This window comes from Octopus sinensis, linkage group LG4, assembly GCF_006345805.1.
Source record: "Octopus sinensis linkage group LG4, ASM634580v1, whole genome shotgun sequence".
NCBI lineage: Eukaryota > Metazoa > Mollusca > Cephalopoda > Octopoda > Octopodidae > Octopus > Octopus sinensis.
In genome coordinates, this window is record NC_043000.1 from 79,100,145 (window position 1) to 79,123,727 (window position 23,583).

Here is a 23,583-nt window from a genome sequence, read left to right on the forward strand (position 1 = left end):
CACGAAGAACAAGATATAATGGGAGAAGGCGATATTCTCCCGATATCGCAAACCTTGCCTTCCATTATACGTATAACATAAATTCTTGTTCCATTCTGGATTAAAACTGCCCGACAAACGGGAACGTGAAACTCTGAGTAGCAGGATTTTGTGATATTTTTGTGATGTCTTTGTAGCTTTAATAACAAAGCATGTTACTCTACCTCCGGTATTCGAGTACTATTTTTCCCACCTTGTTTCACATTCATATGATTACTCTGGTACACACACATGCATGCAATTATATATATATATATATATATATATATATACATGCTCACACACACACACACACACATATATATATATATATATATATATATATATATATATATATATGTAAGTTACACAGAGGATATATTAACTTCACCGGTTCAGTACTAAATATATTAATTGTGCTTATTAAATAAACTACAAATTTATGGTTTAAATGTGATATTGTGTTTATACCTTATAAATGCAAATTTAAACCATAAATTTATAATTTATTTAATATGCGCGCAATTGAAACAGCTGAATGAAATATGAAGTATCATTTTATAAATAAATAATTATTTACTTTCAAATATCAATTTTTTTTTCTTCTTTCAATTAAGCGAATATGGATCATATATATATATATATATATATATATATATATATATATATATATATATATATATATATATATATATATATATATATAAGGTGATTCAAAAGTCGCCATACATAATTTATTTTTTATAAGAGACAGTTTTTTTTATTTAACTGCTTCTTATAAAAAAATAAACTGTTCCTGTGTATAGTGACTTTTTAATCACCCTGTGTGTGTGTGTATATATATATATATATATATATATATATATATATATATATATATATCATGGCGTGCCATCCCCCACCCCCACCGACAATTTTTCAGTAAAACATTTTCGTATTCCCACGATTTACATATAAGAGATTCTGAATATGCAATCACCCCTGTATGTCCTAGAATAAACAGGGAATAAAAAATGGCTGTGTAGAGATGAGCTTGAAATAAGTGTATTGTTTGTATTATTCTTTGCTCTTCGAAACGTCAGTACTTTCCCATCCTCATTCTCCCTTAGAAAAGTCTAAAAATCATAAGTGAAATGTAATAAAGATGAAATTGGATTCTGTCAATATTTTTGCATATTCAGAATCTCTGTTAAAGGTAGGAATCCGAAAAAAATTTTCACAAAAATTCGTTTTTCAAATAGGTGCGATTCTGCATTAGCCCCTATACCTATTGGTTGAGCCGAATGAAATGATTTAATTAAAAGAACACATTTAGTTACATTATATAGCCATGGTTTTAGATCGTTACACTCTCGAAGACAAGTCAGGTGCTTTATCATGCTACTTGTCAATTCCGGGAAAATTATTGACTGTTCTGAGACTTACTGAACTCCGTACATTAAAAGACTACGTCTCACGCACACACATTGAAAATACACGCATGTACATGAATACACACACAATGAAAGACAGCGAAAATTCAACATTGTAAAAAGCCTCCCAAAACTGTTGTAGCAGAAGTCAACATCTCTGAGATTGAAACAAGACACTTATTGAAATTGAAACAAGACACTTATTTACGGCTGTAAATAGACTACACCCAGCAGCACAGAAAGGGAAATCTATGTAGGTTAGGTTTGACGAAGAAATCGAAACATTTCTTCTGCGAAACAATACTGATATAAGAAGGTCGAACCTTACGTTATAACAAACACTAAGCAAAACTTGTAATATATGCTCTTTAATATATTAATTTTTTTAATGTTTTAAAATGTTGTTTACCTCATTTATAAATTAATACAATTCTTCGATCTTTCTGGGCAAATATATCTATCACATTTTCATAGAAATCTTCTCTTTTCATCAATTCTTGTAATAAATCTTTTTCAATTGACATTAGTGCTAACCCAGACTTCTTTCTCCTGTCGCATTTCTTTAGTATGTTTTAATTCTACTTAATGCACAAAAGGATCGCTCTACAGAAGCAGTGGTAGACGGAATTGTCAAAATCAACTTGCACAGATTGAAGAGTTCTGGCATAGCTTCAGCAAGATCACTGCTGTTAATGTAACTCATTAAATGACTTACACTTGGTTTTTTAAAATCTTTCATTGAATACATCACATTGAGCTCACTTTGTAATCGTATTAATCAAAAAATCTGCCATAAGTTGTTCTTAAAGAATCTAAAGAGTCCACAGGAAATTGTTTGCAATACTCATCAACTTTGTTGAAATTCAAAAGTTCCATGAATTTAAACACTTCTAAGGATGAATATCGTGCTTTTATTTGGTCAACTATTGTACTGATAATTTTGTTATAAAGCATTCTATAATGTCGTTGGCGATCAATAGATATATTCTTGGATCTCTGAATTCCGATTCGTGCATCGACTCCATATTTTTCCCCTAACCTATCATAAAAGATTGAAAAATTATCAAGTTTGTTTTCGAGTACAGTTCTAGTTTTATCTATTTGCTCTTTACAATACAATATGTCATGACTTTTACTCTGGAGTATGTTAAATAAGAAGTCAGTAAAAGAAAAAATGTCACTGAATACTTCTAACAAAAATAAGAAATCAGGAGCTTTTAAAGTGTGTAAGAATCCAATTGCTGAATTTATGGTGGTATCATCCCATGCTTCAGGATTTTCAATGATGTGTTCAAAAAGGCTGATTATGAAAATATAATTTTCCTTTGTGGTAATAATAATACGTGAGGAGTAATTCCATCTAGTTGCTGTTGCTTTCGAAAATCTTTTTTTAACAATGTTATCTAATGCATTAGCCCTTTTCGGTGATTTCGTAAAAAATGTACCGAGTCCGTTTATTGTAGAAAAAATATTTTGCATTCTTTCATAGCAGAGCATGATTGTGAAAGAACTAAATTTAGGATATGGGCACAAGAATGAATAAAGATCGCACATTCATATTTCTTTCTTACTTTTGCCTGTAACCCATTTAGTTGTCTTGTCATTGTAGCGGCACCATCATATGTCTGTGCAATCAATTTGTTTCCACATTCCCACGTCTCAATGCATTTAAAAACATGTTCAGAAAAAGCATTTGCAGATCGATCTGCACTAACATCACTAAAATCGATAAATCGTTCTTTCGTCACACAGTCTTCTTTAACATAATGTAAAACTGTTGACAGTTGTGAAGATACCGAGACATCAGATGTCTCATCAACAAGAATAGAAACAAACTTAGCTTGCTCAATTTCCTTCTGCATCCATTCAACATAACTTTATGAATTGCTTCGATCAAGTCATTTTGAATTCTGGTCGACAGACCAGTGAAGATAGAAGCTGTATCTAGATGACTTTCCATTTTTTTTTTGTCATATTTACTGATCAAATATACGAGTTCTTTATAATTTCTACGATTATTAGAGCCTTCAGATTCAAAATTACCCCGAAACGATAATTCCTGGAGGCCTAAAAAAATAACAACATCCATCAATCGTTGCAGAATGGATCTGTTTCGTCGAACTTTCTCATTATGATGTTGCATGCTTTGATTTTTACGTGCATCTAATTGTAAGTCTATGCGAACATTCCCGAATATTTTAAGATCTATCAAACATTTTATATGCCTTTGAGAACGCTTGTGCTTTAGCATAGCATATGTAAATTATTTAAATCCTCATAGCCTTTATCATTCCAAACATTTTTTTCTAAGCCAAAAAGTAAACACGGCCAACAGAATAATTTATTAAGAGCAACACTTCCAGTTAACCATTTTTTCTTTTCATACGAATTAACCCGAAATTGTCTCGTGAATTTCTTGTAGCTTCGCAAATTAGGTAAATTCGGTGTTGGTCTCCCACCATTTATAATTAATTATTTTCCATCGAAGTCTCTTTTCGAAAAACTATTTCTCAAAATATCGTTTATAACACACATTTCACTCATTTTGAAAAAGGCTGCTCTTAGATAAGAACCCACTTGGAAGCGCCGGCGTAAATTGTAAGTCATTTTCAACAAAACGGAAAAATACCCTTTGTTAAATTAATTTAAGATTAATTAGCTATTTCTGAAATAAGAAATATAATATAGATTATATTTTTGTTTTCAAAACACTCCAAAAATATAATAGTGCAAACGGATGTTTTGGATAAAAAAATTCAAACTTACATGCCAAACTATTCCAACATTTCAGCTGACTAACTCAAGAATTATGGGATTACTCTTGTTCCGGTCAAAAGTGGAACCAGGTTAGCAACAATTCTACACTAACAAATAGACAGAGAGACGTGTCATGCGATCTCAAATCATTTCTCAAAGCAGAAGTACGAGTCACTGAGAGAGGGGAAGGGGAGACAAAATATTTCGAAAACAACTGGACAGATTTTCTTTGAAACAAAGAAGGTATGCAGCGCATAGCTGGCATACCTGAGAGTGCACGCCCCTGATATATATATATATATATATATATATATATATCCCGGCACATATATATATATATATATATATATATCCCGGCACATATATATATATATATATATATATATATATATATATATATATATATCCCGGCACATATATATATATATATATATATATATATATATCCCGGCACATATATATATATATATATATATATATATATATATATATATATATATATATATATATATATATATATATCCCGGCACATATATATATATATATATATATATATATATATATATCCCGGCACACATATATATATATATATATATATATATATATATATATATGTATATGTGCCGGAAGTGAATATGTGCCGGGATATCAAAAAGGAGATCTCACGGAGAGTAAGGGCCGGATGGAAGGCGTTCAATGGCATAAGGGATGTGCTCAAGGGAAGGTTGGACAGGATCACCCGCGCCAACCTCATTAACAGTGCAGTTCTGGTAACGGCTCAAAGAGCCACGGAAAGGTGAATGCTTGGTATCTCGTTGAGAGAACACATAAGTAGCAAGATCACCAGAAAGAAGTCCGGCGTGAGAGATGTCATCGCAGAGTATACACGCAGCAAGTATAGATGGGCTGGACACGTCGCCCGGCTCACCGGTAATCGGTGGACGCACGCAGTTGTCGAGTGGTACCCGCGTGAGCGGAAAAGACCACCCGGAAGACCTCCACGACGGTGGAGTGACGATTTCAGGAGGGCGATTGGGATCACGTGGATGAGAAAGGCGCGATCCAGGGAGGAGTGGATAGCGTGCTGTGACCAGCGGTGTCAAATGGACGCCTGACGGACTGGTCGGTCAAAGTGATCAAAGTGATCAAAGTGATCAAAGTGATATATATATATATATATAAATATATATATATAATTTAAATATATATATATAGGCGCAGGAGTGGTAGTATAGTAAGTAGCTCGCTTACCAACCACATGGTTCCGTGTTCAGTCCCACTGTGTGGAACCTTGGGCAAGTGTCTTCAACTGTAGCCTCGGGCCGACCAAAGCATTGTGAGTGGATTTAGTAGACAGAAACTGGAAGAAACCTGTCGTATATGTATGTGTGTGTGTATGTTTGTGCGTCTATCCCCCACCATCGCTTGATAACCGGTGTTGGTGTGTTCACATACCCGTAACTTAGCAGTTTGGCAAAGGAGACCGATAGAATAAGTTCAAGGATTATAAAGAATAGTCTGTTCGACTAAAGGCGGTGCACTAGCATGGCCCCAGTCAAATGACTGAAACATGTAAAAGGATAAATGAAAAGAATATAAGTCCAAATGAGTATTGTATGTATGTATATATATATATATATATATATATATATAAAATTTCAGTTATGTGTGATGACCGGCTTCGGGAAACTTGAAATAAAACTTTGTGAAGTTTTTAACTTCGCTAATACACTACACACGCGCGCGCGCGTACATACATTTATGTATGTATGTATGTATGTCAGGTCACTTTCAAGCGCTACTGGTAACATGTAACCTAGTACAACTTGTTGCATTGTCGGGTCGTCGCCGACTAAACCGGCAACCCCACCAAGCTTGCTTGGTGAGGAGGGTCATTATTGGACATCCTGCGGTATGAAAAACAAAACCCGTCAAAGGGCGGAGGAACCCTTGAGAGTCAACGGCCATCCAATAAATGTCTTAAGGTTGTATCATGCGCGGGGACATAGAAATAATCGGACTGAATACCCGATCGCGCGGTTAAACCATTGGGAGTGAAGGACTCCTAACCTTTGTTAGAGCATCCTTCTAGGAGAAGGTAACTCAGGTAACTGGGATAACTCCGACATAAAACCTGCGGCTCAGTGGTTACCGACAATGTTGACTTGTTCTTCTTTTCGGATTATGGCTGCTATTATTTAGTGAGTGGGATTGACTCAGTGCACAGCCTTTCCTCACTTTAAAAACAAAATCTTCTTGCACAGGCATTGCACGATAACAACATTAAGCTTCGTGCAATGCCCATACTCGATAACGAGGAGGCAGCCACCATGTATGTATGTATGTATGTATGTACGCACGCATGGGGGCCTAGAAATATATTTTCAAAAATGATATTCTCGGGTTCCGAATGGGATTTATGAATAGAGAAAGAAATGAAAGAGTTACATAATTTCACTTTTGAAATAATTTATATATTTCAAATTCTGTGCTTGACATCATTAGGTTTAGATGAAATATACAGCAATTTGGTTTAATTTCCACTGAATCGTTGTGCTTCTTCAGGTGAGACAGCAGCATTCATATTTCTCTGGTCCACTCCTTCGCCACATAAGTGACCATCAGATACAGCTGTAAAAAAGATTACATTAAAATTATTTCATTTAATAAACTCACACTATCTAGTAGGTCGTTAATTTCATTATACTTGCATTTTTACTGTAACTGTACTATGAGGTGAATCTTTATATCAGAGTAGTACACGTTTTAGCCTCTACTGGGCAAGTATTAATAAATGCTGATACATAATCTCTCAGGAAAGAGTGAACACTTATCAAGAGTCACGCATATATCTCTTATCTATCCACAGAGACCATGTAAACAAAGCCACACAATAAGAGGCTTCACAAAGCTTGAATAGATATTTTTGATGGTATAAATACAATATTAAAAACACTGCTTACCTCATCAATAATTAAGTGAACTAGTTGCTAGTAATATGCTATGACGTGTGTATGTGTGTGTGCGTGTGTGTGCGCGTTTCCATGTATATATGTGTGTGTGTGTATATATATATATATATATATATATATATATATATATGTATGTGTGTGTGTGTGTGTGTGTGTATGTAAATAATAGAAATTTTGAAGGCGCATGGCTCAGTGGTTAGAGCGTCGAGCTTACGATCGTGATGTTGTGAGCTCGAATCTCGGACCGCACTGCGTGTTGTGTTCTTGAGCAAGACACTTTATTTCAAGTTGCTCCAGTTCACAGAGCTGTAGAAATGAGTTGCGACGTCACAGGTGCCAAGCTGCATCGGCCTTTGCCTTTCCCTTGGAAAACACTGGTGGCATGGAGATGGGAGGTAGGTATGCATGAGCGACTACTGGTCTTCAATAAACAACCTTACATACACACATACATATATACACACACGCATTCACGCATACATACACACACACACATACACACACACACATACACACACATATACGCACATACACATATACATACACACATGCACACACACACACATACATACGCACATGCATGCATACATACATACACACACATACACACATACACGCATGCACACATACATACATACACACACACATACACGCATGCACACATACATACATACACACACATACATACATACATACACACACACACTCCCACACATACACACATACATACATACACACATCCACACACACATACATACATGCACACATACACATACATATATACACACACACATACTTACATACACTCATACGGACATACATACACATGCGCGCGCGCACACATACATACATGCATGCACGCATGCCTGTGGGGTCTGGCGTTATCTCGGGTGCGCGTCTGGGCGAGTGCGTTGTGCCTGGGGATTCTCATGCACCCGTCACCGCAAGAGTCTTTCCATCATTCTTTCAGTTGCGAAGTGTGTCCTTGCATGCATATATATACACACATATAAACATATAAACACGCATATAATACCCCTATATTTTGTACACACACACACATACATACATACATTCACTCCCACGCACGTACACACACACATTTACATATATATATACAATACACGCACACACACTTACACACGTACAAACACACACGAATTCACATACACACCGACACATATACACACACACAACATATACCTCCACGCGCACGCACACATACACATACGTACACACATATAAGCAGACACACAGACACATACGCACACCAAAACATGCGCACACATACGCACGCACACGCGCAAAAAAACTCAACTCACATACATACACACGCACACGCACACACACACAAATGAGCCCACACACACATCCCATACGGCACACAACCATACATACACGCACACACATACATACATGCACACAATTATACATATACGCACGTACAAGCACACACACACGCACACATACACTTAGTTAAGCACAGTTACTCGCCATACACACAAAAAATGCACACGTACACACACACATACTACAACAAAACACACACGAGACATATACACGCACACACACATACCTCCCTGTTTCTGACCTGCCGTCCTGACTCGTTAGGGTACCCCCACACCACTCCTTTAATTCTACTGCTGCTTGCCACTAGCCATAGTCCACCATATACACACATACACACACACGCACACACTCACACACACACGCACACACTCACACACACACCCTTGTCATCTCGCACACCTTTGTTTACCATTCCTTCTTTGATTCAGCTCTCCTGTTTTTGAAAACATGTTCCTCCTTTTTTACCACTTCCGTCTTTTCAGTATGTGACCTCGTGAAGACCACTTTATTAGAAGACATTTGCCCAGGGTGCAATGCTATGGGACTAAACCCAAATATTTTTAAAGCAGTATTTGCATTATACATTGTCAAATAATCTGTTTGGTAAACATGTCCAAAAGTTGCATGTGGTTTATGAGGTTTACTTTTGGTTTATTGGCTAATGTTTAGGATGGTGAGGCACAAATCACTTTTATACAGCAATGAATGGCAGATATGTATAGTTGTTTTGTTATACTGAGAGGCTAATGGAGAACAGAGCTGAAGAACAGATAAATAAAACTGTCATTTTTTATCATTTGTTAACATTGAAGACATTATTATAATTCCTTCTTCTTCTTCTTCTTCTTCTTCTACTACTACTACTACTACTACTATTACTTCGTTTTCCTTCCTTCCTTCCTTTTGGGGTCGATGAAATAAGTACCAGTGAGCTGTGGGGTCGATGTAATCGACTAATCCCCTCCCCTACAATTTCAAGTCTTGTGTCTATAGTAGAAAGGATTATTATTCGATGTTGTTATTATTATTATTATTATTATTATTATTATTATTATTATTATTATTATTATTATTATTATTGTTATTCAGTAGTTTTATTTTTATAGCGTGCTTTCACTTCACTACCGAGTGCAACTTTGTGTGCCTTGTGTATGTACTGTGGTTTGCTGTGATGCTCTTATGGTTACTGTATTGAAAGTGTTTTACGTAGGATGTGCAGTGCCTAGTAGTGCAATTTTCTGTATGTTATATACATTTGTAAGTCCTGGTGTTTTTGTTATGTATTTGTCTGAATATTTTTTATCATACCTAATGCGCCTACTATGATAGGAATTGTTTCTGTTTTTAGATTCCACATTCGAGTTACCTCTATTTCCAAGTCTTTGTATTTTGAAAGTTTCTCCATTTCTTTTGGAGAAACGTTGTCATTATTATTATTATTATTATTATTATTATTATTATTATTATTATTATTACCAAGGCGGCGAGCTGGCAGAATAGTTAGCATGCTGGGCGAAATGCTTAGCAGTAATTCGTCTGTCGCTACGTTCTGAGTTCGAATTCCGCCGAGGTTGACTTTGCCTTTCATCCTTTCGGGATCGATAAAATAAGAACCAGTTGAACACTGGGGTCAATATAATCGACTCATCCCTACTTCCCCCAAGCTGCTCCTGTGGCAAGAATTTGAAATAATAATAATAATAATAATAATGATAATAATAATAATGATAATAATAATAACAATAATAATAATAATAATAATAATAATAATAATAATAATAATAATAATAATAATAAAAACACTGGTTATTGCGCAACCTGATAATCGCTACTTCATATGATTGACGATGAAAAAACAAAATATTGAGAATAACGGTGGTAATGAAACTGAAGCCGTTGATGGTGATAGTGTTGCACCCGACAGGCTCAGAGATTCTGGTCCGACTCCAGCCTGTCGATATCCAGAAACTGACCACCACACACGGCGTAGATGGAGCAAGCAAATTAATGCTGTGGTCATGGAGTGTTACTAATTGAGCAACCCGGTAGATGAAAATGGTACTCAAATTAGGGGTTACTGACAACGTATGTATGATCATCGGAGGGAAAAGGGACTGTTTCAACTCACGGAACAGAGACAATGCGATCAAGCTAGAGCAATTAGAAAAAATCGTTGGTTCACAGAAGTAGAGCTCAAAACTATCAAAAGACGGGTCTTGGAAAATAGCAGCAGTAATAACGATGAAAATGCAGTTCTTACTAATAGAAGTAATCTCATAGCACAGGAAAGGAGCTGTGGTAGTTTACTTGATGAGAGACATATAGAAGATCTGAAAGAAGACAATAAAACTAATGGTGACATGACAAATGAACAAAAGGCAATCTACGACAGAATAAAGGCAAGAGTACAGGAGAACGATAGCGACATTATTTGCAACCTTATAAAGGTTGATCGGTTGAAATTGAGCCAAGAAACGAAAAATGTCAATGAAATTCTGAAATACAACAGAACAAACAACATCACAGAAACAAATAATTTGATCAAGGCAGCAAATATTGTTGTAGCAGAAAACATGGGTGCTGATGTCAAGAAAAAGAAATATAATGAGAGTGACAAAAGAAAAGATCCATGGTGGAAAAGAAGAATGCAGGCAGAGTTAGATATGCCTCCGAAGGAAATTTCTGTGTTAAACCGAAAAGAGAAAGAGGAGCTTAAAAGCGAACAAAAATACAGGGCGGTGAAATGGAAGTATAATATTGAAAGAAAGGGCCTGAAAGTGGTAATGGAGGAACTGAAACAGCACCTCATTGCAAAGAAAGCAAGTATGGTAAGATACGACCAAAGAATGAAGGGTTACCACCAGAATAGGTTATTCAGAGTAGATCAGAAGAGATTCTATAAAAAAATAAATGGAGAGTGTACAGATGAAACGTTGATACCAGATAACAATGAAAGTCAAAGGTTTTGGAATGACATCTGGAGCAAAGACAATGTGCACAAGAAGAATGCTGAATGATCGCAAGAACTGCAACAAACGGTAGTCTGCCCCAAACAGGCAGAACTAGTCATTTCAGTTAGGGTAGTGAAGGAAATCAACAAAAAATGAGCAACTGGAAGGCCCCGGGACCAGGGGGAGTTCAAAGCTACTGGATCAAAAGATTTGGTGAATGTCAAGTACGAATAGCTGCGCAACTCAACACCTTGTTAAATGCCGACCAGGTAACACCAGAGTGGTTGACATTGGGTAGGACAGTGCTGTGCCTGAAAAACAACGAAAAAGGCAACACGGTAGACAATTACAGGCCGATATCCTGCTTACCACTTATGTGGAAATTATTGACTGGAATAATCGCAGAGTCAATGTACGAACATCTGGAAAACAAATAGAGTCCTTCCACGTGAGCAGAAGGGTTGCAAACGTAAGTGCAGATGTACCAAGGATCAATTCCTGATAGACAAAACTGTACTTAGATACAGCCTGTCCCTATTGATCTTTGTACTGTGCTTCATACTGCTAACACTGATTCTGAGGAAAGCAAAAGCTAGGTGTGTATTCAAAAGCCGCCTACAAAACGTCAACCATTTGTTATTCATGGATGACTTCAAACTTTATGGTAAAGATGAATCCCAAGTCAGTTCCCTCGTTGATACTATGTAATACTTTCAGAGCTGATATCAGAATGGAGTTGGGACTGAAAAAGTGTGGTGTGTTAGTTTTGAAGACAGACAAAATAAAATGTATGGACGGACTAGCGATACGGTTGGGGGATGTTATGAAGCAGATAGAAGAGACGGGCTATAAGTACTTGGGGGTATTGCAAATGGATAAATTGATGGAGAAAGAAATGGCAGAAACATTTAAGGTGGAGTACTTGCGCAGACTGAGACTGATGCTTAAGTCGAAATTAAACGGACGGAATAAGATTGAAGCTATCAAAACCTGGGCGATTTCTCTCCTTAGATATAGAACAGAGATAATCGCATGGACAGTAGACGAACTAAACAGCTTAGACAGAAAGACAAAGAAGCTGCTAACTAGATATGGGATACTCCACCCAAAAATGACACAGACAGACTGTATGTACCAAGGCAAAAAGAGTGAAGCGGACTTATTGGATGCGAACACAGTATTAGAGCAGAAGAAAACAACATAGCATGGTATGTAAAAAATGCCACAGAACTGCTATTATTAAAAGTAAGAAGGTCAGGCCTGTGTGGGATGAAAGATTGCAAAGATAAAGCACTATACAAACACTTGAAAACGAATGAAAGTGAAAATAGTTGGGTAAAGAAAAGAATGCATGGACAATTTTATAGGGATGTTGAAAATAAGTCAGACAGAGAAACAGATGTCTGTGGATGACTAAAACTGATTTGAAACCGGAAACGGAGGATCTAATCTGTGCTTCCCAAGAGCAAGCACTAAGAATAAACTACATAAAATACAGAATAGACAACGCATCAGAAAATGATAAGTGCAGAATCTGTGGACAAAATGGTAAAACTGTATGGCATATTACCAGCCAATTGACGCCAGTAGCCCAGAAGGAACATAAGAGACACCACGACAATATAGCCAGGCTTGTCTATTGGGCACTTTGCAACAAGTATAGACTTGACAGAGCAAAAAATTGGTACGACCACAAACCCGAAAGCATAATCGAAAATGATAATGCAAAGATCCTGTGGGATTTTATGATTCAGTGCGACTATGAGATAGAGAATAGGAAGCCAGACATAGTCTTAATTGAGAAAGAAAGCAAACTATGCTGGAACATAGATATAGCATGTCCAGTTGACAACAAGGGATGAGATAAGGAAGAAAGAAAAGTCAATAAATATGACAGGTTAGCTTGGGAGGTTAAGCAGTTGTGGTCGATGAAAAAGGTGGTAGTAGTACCAATAATTGTCGGAGCCCTGGGAACAGTGAGTAAAAATTTTGAGAAGTACGTGGAACAAATAGGGGCCGCAATAAGGGTGGAGAACTTACAGAAAACAGCACTGTTTGGAACTGCTTGAATACTCCGAAAGGTGCTCGAAAAATAAGGCGTGTTACCTTAATTCACTGGTAGTGAACTAAGCTGACACTGTAGTGGAATGTGGAAGCACTCCGTCGGTTACGACGACGAGGGTTCCGGTTGATTCGAATCAACGGAACAGCCTGCTCGTGAAATTAACGTGTAAGTGGATGAGCACTCCACAGACACGTGTACCCTTAACGTAGTTCTCGGGGATATTCAGCGTGACACAGCGAGTGACAAGGCTGGCCCTTTGAAATACAGGTACAACAGAAACAGGAAGTAAGAGTGAGAGAAAGTTGTGGTGAAAGAGTACAGCAGGGATCACCACCATCCCCTGCCGGAGCCTCGTGGAGCTTTAGGTGTTTTCGCTCAATAAACACTCACAACGCCCGGTCTGGAAAGACACTGTAGTACATCTCCAGCATTAAAAGCTATGTAAAGAAAATAATAATAAAAACAATAATAATAGACAAGACGAAGAGTTCGATGCGATAGCAATAGATATTTTATTGGTTGAACGATATTTCGACAGCAAGCCTCTCTTCGTCGAGTTCAAAATGGAAAGTGATAAAAATTCAAGATTATAGAAATTCAAATCTAAAGTATGGAAGGGAGCAACCAGCGTCCACACGTTGATGGAATGACATCAGTCAATTTTATAACAGGCGCAAAGTTCCAATTTTATAACAAGCGAAAAGAAAAAGACAGAAAAAAGCGGAAAGAAAAAACATTACTTAATCAAACGGTTTTGTGTAAATTTGATATTTTCCTACTATTTTATTCATATCTCCAGGGCGTAATGTTAATAAACTGCAAACATATTTCTCCTCGTGCATTTTGACAAGTGAAAGTGAAGTAGATTCAGAATATTTTCTGAGAAAATGCACTTTCAAGTCTTTTTCAAAATTGCAGCCGTTTGAAGCAAAATGTTCAGCAGGTTCTGTTGAACTATTGTTATTGTGCCTGACCTCATATCTGTGCCCATTAAATCTTTTGTTTAATTGTTCTGTTGTACATCCAACATAAATCAAGTTGTGTTTCGTGCATTCTACCGCGTACACCAAATGGGAATTTCTACATGTCCCACCTTCTGTATAAATCATAACATTTCTGTTATGATTCCTAATGGAATTCCCTTCACTCATGTTGTTGCACAATGAACAGGGCTTACCTCTCTTGCGGCTGTTCTTTAAGGTACAGCGTGTAGATATTCCAATGTTAGTTTTCTTGGAGTCAGAAATAGAGGTCAATAATTCTCTTATATTCTTATTCCGTCTAAAATCTACAATAGGCGGCTGAGGCAATATCTATTTCAAACAGAACTAGCTGAACATTTTGTTTCAAACGGCTGCAATTTTGAAAAAGACTTGAAAGTGCATATTCTCAGAAAATATTCTGAATCTATTTCACTTTCACTTGTCAAAATGCATGAGGAGAAATACTTTGTGGGTTATCAACATCACACCATGGAGGAAATAATTAAATGACAGGAGAATATCATCAAATTTACACAAACCTGCTTGATTAAGTATTCTTCTTTTTTCTTCCTCATTTTTCTTTTCGCCTGTTATAAAATTGACACTGTTTGCTCTCGTTCATACTTTAGATTTAGATTTTTATAATTTTGAATTTTTATTACTTTTTAATTTGAACTCGACAAAGACAGGCTTACTGTCGAAATATCGTTCAACCAATAAAATATCTATTGCTATCGCATCGTGCTCTTCGTCTTGTCTGTTTACCTTTATGTAGAGTTACGTCAATCCTTTTTAAAATAATAATAATAATAATAATAATAATAATAATAATAATAATAATAATAATAAAAATGATAATGATAATGATGATGATGATGATGATAATAATAATAATAATAATAATAATAATAATGCAGTACCAGGCAGTGGCTCTCATGGCTTCTGATCTTAACTGATTGGAAGTGTTATCATGTACATTGTTTTGTCCTGGTATTGTAGCGTGGCAATTTCAGCCTTTTTGAAATATGACCATAGCGATTGTTAATATCTTGACTGTGTGAAGGGCAAGGCAGAAATGATCTCGTTTGAGGTTACAACCATCTTTGGTCAACTTGTTCTTGTTCTAAACACTAACTTGATTGGCTGACAGGTGACACGAGTGGTCTCTACGTGTTTCGCGCCACTGGTTGACATGTGACACGAGGGTCCCTACGAAGTCCGCGCCACTGATGCACACGTGACGCGAATTGTCTCGACTTATTTCGCGCCACTGGTTGACATGTGACACGAGGGTCCCTACGAAGTCCGCGCCACTGATGGACACGTGACGCGAATTGTCTCGACTTATTTCGCGCCATAATTGCGAATCAGCCAATCAAGACTTTCGGTTAAAATTCCATTTTCTGGAGTTCGGTGAGCCAACCGAATAGTATATAAAGCAGGGTTCACAGACACTTAGGTCTTGGGTTCCAGTTCTTCTAAGAACTAACTTAGGCCCCTGCTGCTCAACTTAGAGATATGCGATTGTCTCTGCTACTTCTATGTTCAGTACCTTTGGGTATGGTTCACGCCACCCGAACACACAGACACAAAACATGCTAACGCTTACGAACTCTTAGAATCCACATGATTGTAAAATATGTAAAATAAATAATATTTATCTACCAACAGAAGACTTGTGTCAATTCACTTATGTCCTATTATCGTTTGTATGTATTTTATGGCTTTGAATAATTCGTTAAGAGTAGAACCGCGTGCAATCGTATTTCCTACACGATACGACTAAGCGTGATCCTATTTCTTACAGTATAAAAGATGGGCTACAGCACATATTCTGCTCAATACCACAGAGTTGCTTGTCAGATGTTTAACCTTAAACAGTTGAGCATGTTCCTTAGTGGCTGACGATATGTGCATCTCTGATCACGAGCAGAAGTAGTGGGGGAGCATCATAGCCATGTGTTGAAAGGAATTCTTAGAGGTCTGAATAATTCACCTTTGGAAACATGGGTGTTTCGTACAGCATCCTTAAACAACCCTTATTCAGGGACCTTTTGAGCGGGATGGGTTACTCGACCAGAAGTAAATTCTAACAGGGCCCCACCTGCAAGCTCATGCGCTGTTTATCTTAATATGAGATCACCATGTCGCACCAATATGGCTGTGATGCATGTGCCTAGTGTACCCTTATCAGACGGGTAATCATGATGGGTATACTGGGCTTCGTATATTTTACTCCAGCGTCACTTTGGTAGCATGCACTGCTCTCTCACTCAATAATAATAATAGTAGTAGTAGTAGTAGTAGTAGTAGTAGTAGTAGTAGTAGTAGAGTACCATTGTTATCAAGTGAACGATATCTCGTTGTCTTCCACAAAACTATAAATATTAACCAAAATGAAGTAGATTGACAAGTTTATTTTTTGAACCTGTAGAAGACACACGAGATATCGAAATATCGTTCACTTGATAACAATGGCACTCTTCTATTACCTCAGTCCTATAAATAATATTAATAATAATAATAATAATAATAATAATAAGAAGAAGAAGAAGAAGAAGAAGAAGAAGAAGAATACTCATAATAATAATGATGATGATGATGATGATGATGATGATAATAAGAATAATAATACTTACTACTACTACTACTACTACTACTACTACTACTACTACTACTACTACTATTCAGTCTTATTTGTATCACATGGTTTCACTGCACTACCGATCGCAGCTTTGTGCCTTGGTTATGCTGTATTCTATTGTGATGTTCTCATTTTGACTGTATTGAAGTGTTTTACGTAGGATGTATGCGGTGCCTAATAGGGCTATTTTCTGTATATGTGTGTATATATATATATATATATATATATATATACAAAGAGCAATAAAGATTCAAGTTAATTTTAAAAAATTTACTTGAATATGGTACCTAACTTAGATGCACCAAAAAAAAACTATACTGATTTAACAATACAGTAATGTGGGGTGATTATAAGCGAGAAAGAAGCAACAAGAATGGATAGGTTTTTAGTACGATCGTTTCATACAAGGACAGGTTTTATTAAAAGTTGCAAAGATTACAGCATATAAACGAGTCCCGTACTCATCAGCTAAAATACATGTAAGTTCTCTAGACATCCTAGTGTTTGAGGCTATACTCATGAAGTAATGTAGATAATTAAACAGATTTCTAAAGTTCATTAAAGTTCTTTAAAGATGATGTACAGTCTTATCACAGAATTTTAAAAAAGTTTTGATAGTATCACAGAGAAGGTGATCTAATCCATATGAATTTCCATAGATATGATGAGGGATTATATACTCACAGAAGACAAATTTATCCATTGTTAATTACAACGAGGTGGGTCTCAATTCCTGCTTATTAGCATTACAGAGAGGGTGAATTAATCCTTTGTATATATGCACAGATTCCAATGGTGTAGATGTAAATTTCCAGAGAAATGGAGATGAATTTCATATTCACAGGCGATAAATTTTACAATGGTTGAACACAATGAGGTAGGTATCAATCCTTGTTATATGATTAGGTGTTTGCCATATTAATCACATTACTGCTATTCACAAGAGGCTGTAGCTATTTAACTCTTAAAGGCTGAAGGGCTTACTAGATCGGCCAAGAATAGAGAAGGGAATAGAAGAAAAGAGAGAAAATAATGGAGGAGGGAGCAAAAAGGGGGGGGGGAAAGGGGGACTAAAAGAGAAGAGAAAAGGAAACAGAGAATAAGAAGAAGAAAAAGAAAAAAGAGAAAAGAGAAAGAAATAGGGAAAGAAGGGAAAAAAAGAAAAAGAAAAAAAGAGGGTTCTAGTTATACAGAAGAGCTAGTAGACTGTAAGTCTGGTTTTAATCAGCAGGCATCTAGGAACTAGAGGGGAATATTATTCTTTGACCAGTAAACCGTTAATTTATTGTTGTTGAAATCAGCTATGAGTTTAAAGAGAATCTAAAGAGATAACACAGTCAGGGGTTAAGGGGTCAGATGCTAAAATCACCAGAAAATACATTAGGAAAATCTAAGTATAATCTTATCAAAAAGTCATTAAAAATTTACTTATTTAATTTATTCATTTTATTGTCTTAAGGAGTTGTCGTTATTATTCATACATTGACTGACTACAGGTCAAATCTTATAAGATCATTTACAAGGTGTTAGGGGATTGTCTATCATAACGAAGATAATCATATTATCACCGAGGGAATAGCCTTATTTATTTAATTATGAAATAGAATTATGGGGCTACAGTAACTAATTATAATTTATTAGAGTTATGCTATTTAAATTAGATTAAGTTAGGAATTAAAATTAAATATTACAATTAAGATTTAAAATTAAGAATTTAAAAATTGTGAGTTTGAAATTAAATAAAGCCTCAATTAAGTAGCGAATAAGTACTATTCATTTCCCTGTTCTCAAAAAACTGATGCAGATATAAGGAAAAAGATAAAGATAACTGTAATGTGAGAACTCTTAATTATCTACTTAAAGCAGTGCTATACTAGTAGAAATCAAGTTATATCTATCTATCTAGTTATGAATATTCCAATCATTTAAAATATTTTAAAGTCTTCAATTTAGCGTGGACACAAACTTGACCTAGTTCGATATGGTTATTCAATAAGTTTCTATGTTTACTATGCTTTAGAATTTCGTACGTCTCCATGGAGCATAGTTGACAACCAACCCTACTATTTTTATACGGAATTGCTCTCCTAACTATTTCCCAATTAAGGGTATAATTTTTGTTATTATTTTTGAGTTCCCAGATTTTGTTTGAAAGTGTGGTGGTACCAGCTTTATGACGTAATTTAAAAGTCGAGATGTGATTTCTAACTCTGGCTAAAAAATTAATTGTACAGCCAATGTAAAAATATTTGTTATTCTCCGTGGATATGGTACATTTATAGATTACATTATTTTCCCTACATAGACCAGGTGCCGGGCATTTTGATTTTATTCTACACTTACACACAGGAGGAACAACTTCAGGCCTTGGATTATTCCTGGGTAGATGTTTAAGGTTCCTATTATTTTGATTATCATTTCTATAGTTGGTGCTGATATCTAAAGTATTGTTATTATTTATTGATCCTTCCGTTTCATCATTTAGGTGTAAAGTCCTACCAAGATTTCTTATATTATTCGTAATGTTATTATTATTGTTAGTCTTTTTATCCAACTGTATATTATTGTTATAGATATCACTGATATTTTCATTCTCCTTATTTTCTCCATTAGCCTTATTTCTATTATTTCTATTATTAACAATATTACTTCTATTAATATCGGCATTGTTATTATTACTATTAATGTTAATGTTATTAGTCATTCTGTGGTTACTAATTTCACCTATGTTTTGATAGTTCCTATTGCTGTTTTTATTGTTGGTAGTATTATTGTTATTGCTATTGGTATTCATTCTGATATTATTATTTTTATTTCTATCTTTCCTGGCTAGTTTAATGTTGTTATTATTAATTTTAGCTATTAAAGTGGACATATTTGGGAGGGTTGAATAAGAAATCCTAACTGTTTTCCTAGAAATAATTCTATGATATCTATGAGAGATAGGGAAATTTTTTTCCAGAATCACTTTGAATTTGTTCTGTATATCCGATTGTATCGCACAGTTGAAAGGAATATTCAGCCATAATATATCTTTTTTATAAAATTTAGGGTTCGTAGAATTACTACTATTCATCTCACCGGAGTTATTGTATTTATTACCATTATTTTTATTTTTATTTGTGTGCATCTTAGGTTTATCTACTTCAATCTTATCCGAGTTACCTATGTTCTGGTCAATGCTTCTATTTGAATTGTTGGGCCTGTACTCTAGATTAGCGTTTACCGTTAATTTAATTCTACTTTTATTTCGGGCTTGGTCTTTTTGCTGCTTACGTGATTACTGATAACTTCATTATTAGGAATACGTGAGTTCTCCTTATCAACGAAGGTAATCTTTTGGTTGTATCCAGCCTTAGTTAACGCCGCATTATAATGCTCAGAATGGGAGTTAAATATATCCTTATTGGATGATAATTTTGAAATTCTTAATGAAATATTTCTTACTAAAGATTCTATTATATTTGGGGGATGATTTGATAATTTATTTACGTAATTCGTGACTTCGCCTTCCTTTCTAAATGGGTAATGTAGCTTGGAGTTAAGGTCTAGGGTAATATCTAGGAAATTAGCTATTTTAGTGCCCGGTTCATACGTTATACTGAGGTTGAAATCCTTAAAGAACTTATTAATTTTCTTTCTAATCCTTTCTATAACAGATTTATTATTACTAGGGATAACAAACAGAGCATCATCCCTATATAGACCCCCCTGTATTTCTGGGATATCCTTGCTTATGCATTTTAATAGATATGCGCCTACTAGGTTGGTTACCTCAGCCGAATCACTGGAACCCATTGGTATATCAAAAAAATTTGGTGTATCTGCTCTAGTCCATAATTTATCTTCAAATTCAATAAATGTCTTCCTAGCTAGTAGCACAATATTGATTTCTTCTCTAGTTATGAGGGAGCGATTCATGGCAAATATTAGTGATTTGTTGAGTAAGATAGGGGAAATGCTAGAGTAATAACTATTAATATCGAACTGAATAAAAGACAGACTACTAGTATTAGTTAGAGAGTTAAACCATTTTAGAACTTCGTCGGTACTTAGCCATAGGTTTAAGGGGAGAAGAGGGGTTATTTGGGGTAGAACAGTATCCAGGATAGATTTACTAAGTCGGCCAATGTCCGACTTAGTTGGACAGATCAGCCTTACTGAGGGGTTATCCAAGAAGTCCTTTTTGTGGTCTTTAAGGTTGATCCTGGGCTCACAGGGTTTAAGTGGCTCCGTTCTATCTGTTAAATTTAGTTTCTCCATGATCTCTTTCATTTCCATGTTTACTTTTTTCAAATTGTTCTTAGTTGTAATTTTATATTTGGAGTTTAGTTCTTTCCTAATTAGGAGCCACTTAAACCCTGTGAGCCCAGGATCAACCTTAAAGACCACAAAAAGGACTTCTTGGATAACCCCTCAGTAAGGCTGATCTGTCCAACTAAGTCGGACATTGGCCGACTTAGTAAATCTATCCTGGATACTGTTCTACCCCAAATAACCCCTCTTCTCCCCTTAAACCTATGGCTAAGTACCGACGAAGTTCTAAAATGGTTTAACTCTCTAACTAATACTAGTAGTCTGTCTTTTATTCAGTTCGATATTAATAGTTATTACTCTAGCATTTCCCCTATCTTACTCAACAAATCACTAATATTTGCCATGAATCGCTCCCTCATAACTAGAGAAGAAATCAATATTGTGCTACTAGCTAGGAAGACATTTATTGAATTTGAAGATAAATTATGGACTAGAGCAGATACACCAAATTTTTTTGATATACCAATGGGTTCCAGTGATTCGGCTGAGGTAACCAACCTAGTAGGCGCATATCTATTAAAATGCATAAGCAAGGATATCCCAGAAATACAGGGGGGTCTATATAGGGATGATGCTCTGTTTGTTATCCCTAGTAATAATAAATCTGTTATAGAAAGGATTAGAAAGAAAATTAATAAGTTCTTTAAGGATTTCAACCTCAGTATAACGTATGAACCGGGCACTAAAATAGCTAATTTCCTAGATATTACCCTAGACCTTAACTCCAAGCTACATTACCCATTTAGAAAGGAAGGCGAAGTCACGAATTACGTAAATAAATTATCAAATCATCCCCCAAATATAATAGAATCTTTAGTAAGAAATATTTCATTAAGAATTTCAAAATTATCATCCAATAAGGATATATTTAACTCCCATTCTGAGCATTATAATGCGGCGTTAACTAAGGCTGGATACAACCAAAAGATTACCTTCGTTGATAAGGAGAACTCACGTATTCCTAATAATGAAGTTATCAGTAATCACGTAAGCAGCAAAAAAGACCAAGCCCGAAATAAAAGTAGAATTAAATTAACGGTAAACGCTAATCTAGAGTACAGGCCCAACAATTCAAATAGAAGCATTGACCAGAACATAGGTAACTCGGATAAGATTGAAGTAGATAAACCTAAGATGCACACAAATAAAAATAAAAATAATGGTAATAAATACAATAACTCCGGTGAGATGAATAGTAGTAATTCTACGAACCCTAAATTTTATAAAAAAGATATATTATGGCTGAATATTCCTTTCAACTGTGCGATACAATCGGATATACAGAACAAATTCAAAGTGATTCTGGAAAAAAATTTCCCTATCTCTCATAGATATCATAGAATTATTTCTAGGAAAACAGTTAGGATTTCTTATTCAACCCTCCCAAATATGTCCACTTTAATAGCTAAAATTAATAATAACAACATTAAACTAGCCAGGAAAGATAGAAATAAAAATAATAATATCAGAATGAATACCAATAGCAATAACAATAATACTACCAACAATAAAAACAGCAATAGGAACTATCAAAACATAGGTGAAATTAGTAACCACAGAATGACTAATAACATTAACATTAATAGTAATAATAACAATGCCGATATTAATAGAAGTAATATTGTTAATAATAGAAATAATAGAAATAAGGCTAATGGAGAAAATAAGGAGAATGAAAATATCAGTGATATCTATAACAATAATATACAGTTGGATAAAAAGACTAACAATAATAATAACATTACGAATAATATAAGAAATCTTGGTAGGACTTTACACCTAAATGATGAAACGGAAGGATCAATAAATAATAACAATACTTTAGATATCAGCACCAACTATAGAAATGATAATCAAAATAATAGGAACCTTAAACATCTACCCAGGAATAATCCAAGGCCTGAAGTTGTTCCTCCTGTGTGTAAGTGTAGAATAAAATCAAAATGCCCGGCACCTGGTCTATGTAGGGAAAATAATGTAATCTATAAATGTACCATATCCACGGAGAATAACAAATATTTTTACATTGGCTGTACAATTAATTTTTTAGCCAGAGTTAGAAATCACATCTCGACTTTTAAATTACGTCATAAAGCTGGTACCACCACACTTTC

General features: G+C 35.4%; 1 protein-coding gene across 1 annotated transcript in view; it reads right to left on the reverse strand.

Annotated features, from left to right (window-relative positions):
- Positions 1 to 6,698: 6,698 nt before the first annotated feature.
- The window catches only part of LOC118763023 (A disintegrin and metalloproteinase with thrombospondin motifs 7-like), a 206,659-nt gene continuing 189,774 nt past the window's right edge, over positions 6,699 to 23,583 (reverse strand). The window contains exon 23 of the mRNA XM_036502187.1: positions 6,699 to 6,818. Within this exon, the coding sequence (XP_036358080.1) occupies positions 6,721 to 6,818 (98 nt within the window). The 3' untranslated portion in view covers positions 6,699 to 6,720. The remainder of the gene's footprint in view (positions 6,819 to 23,583) is intronic.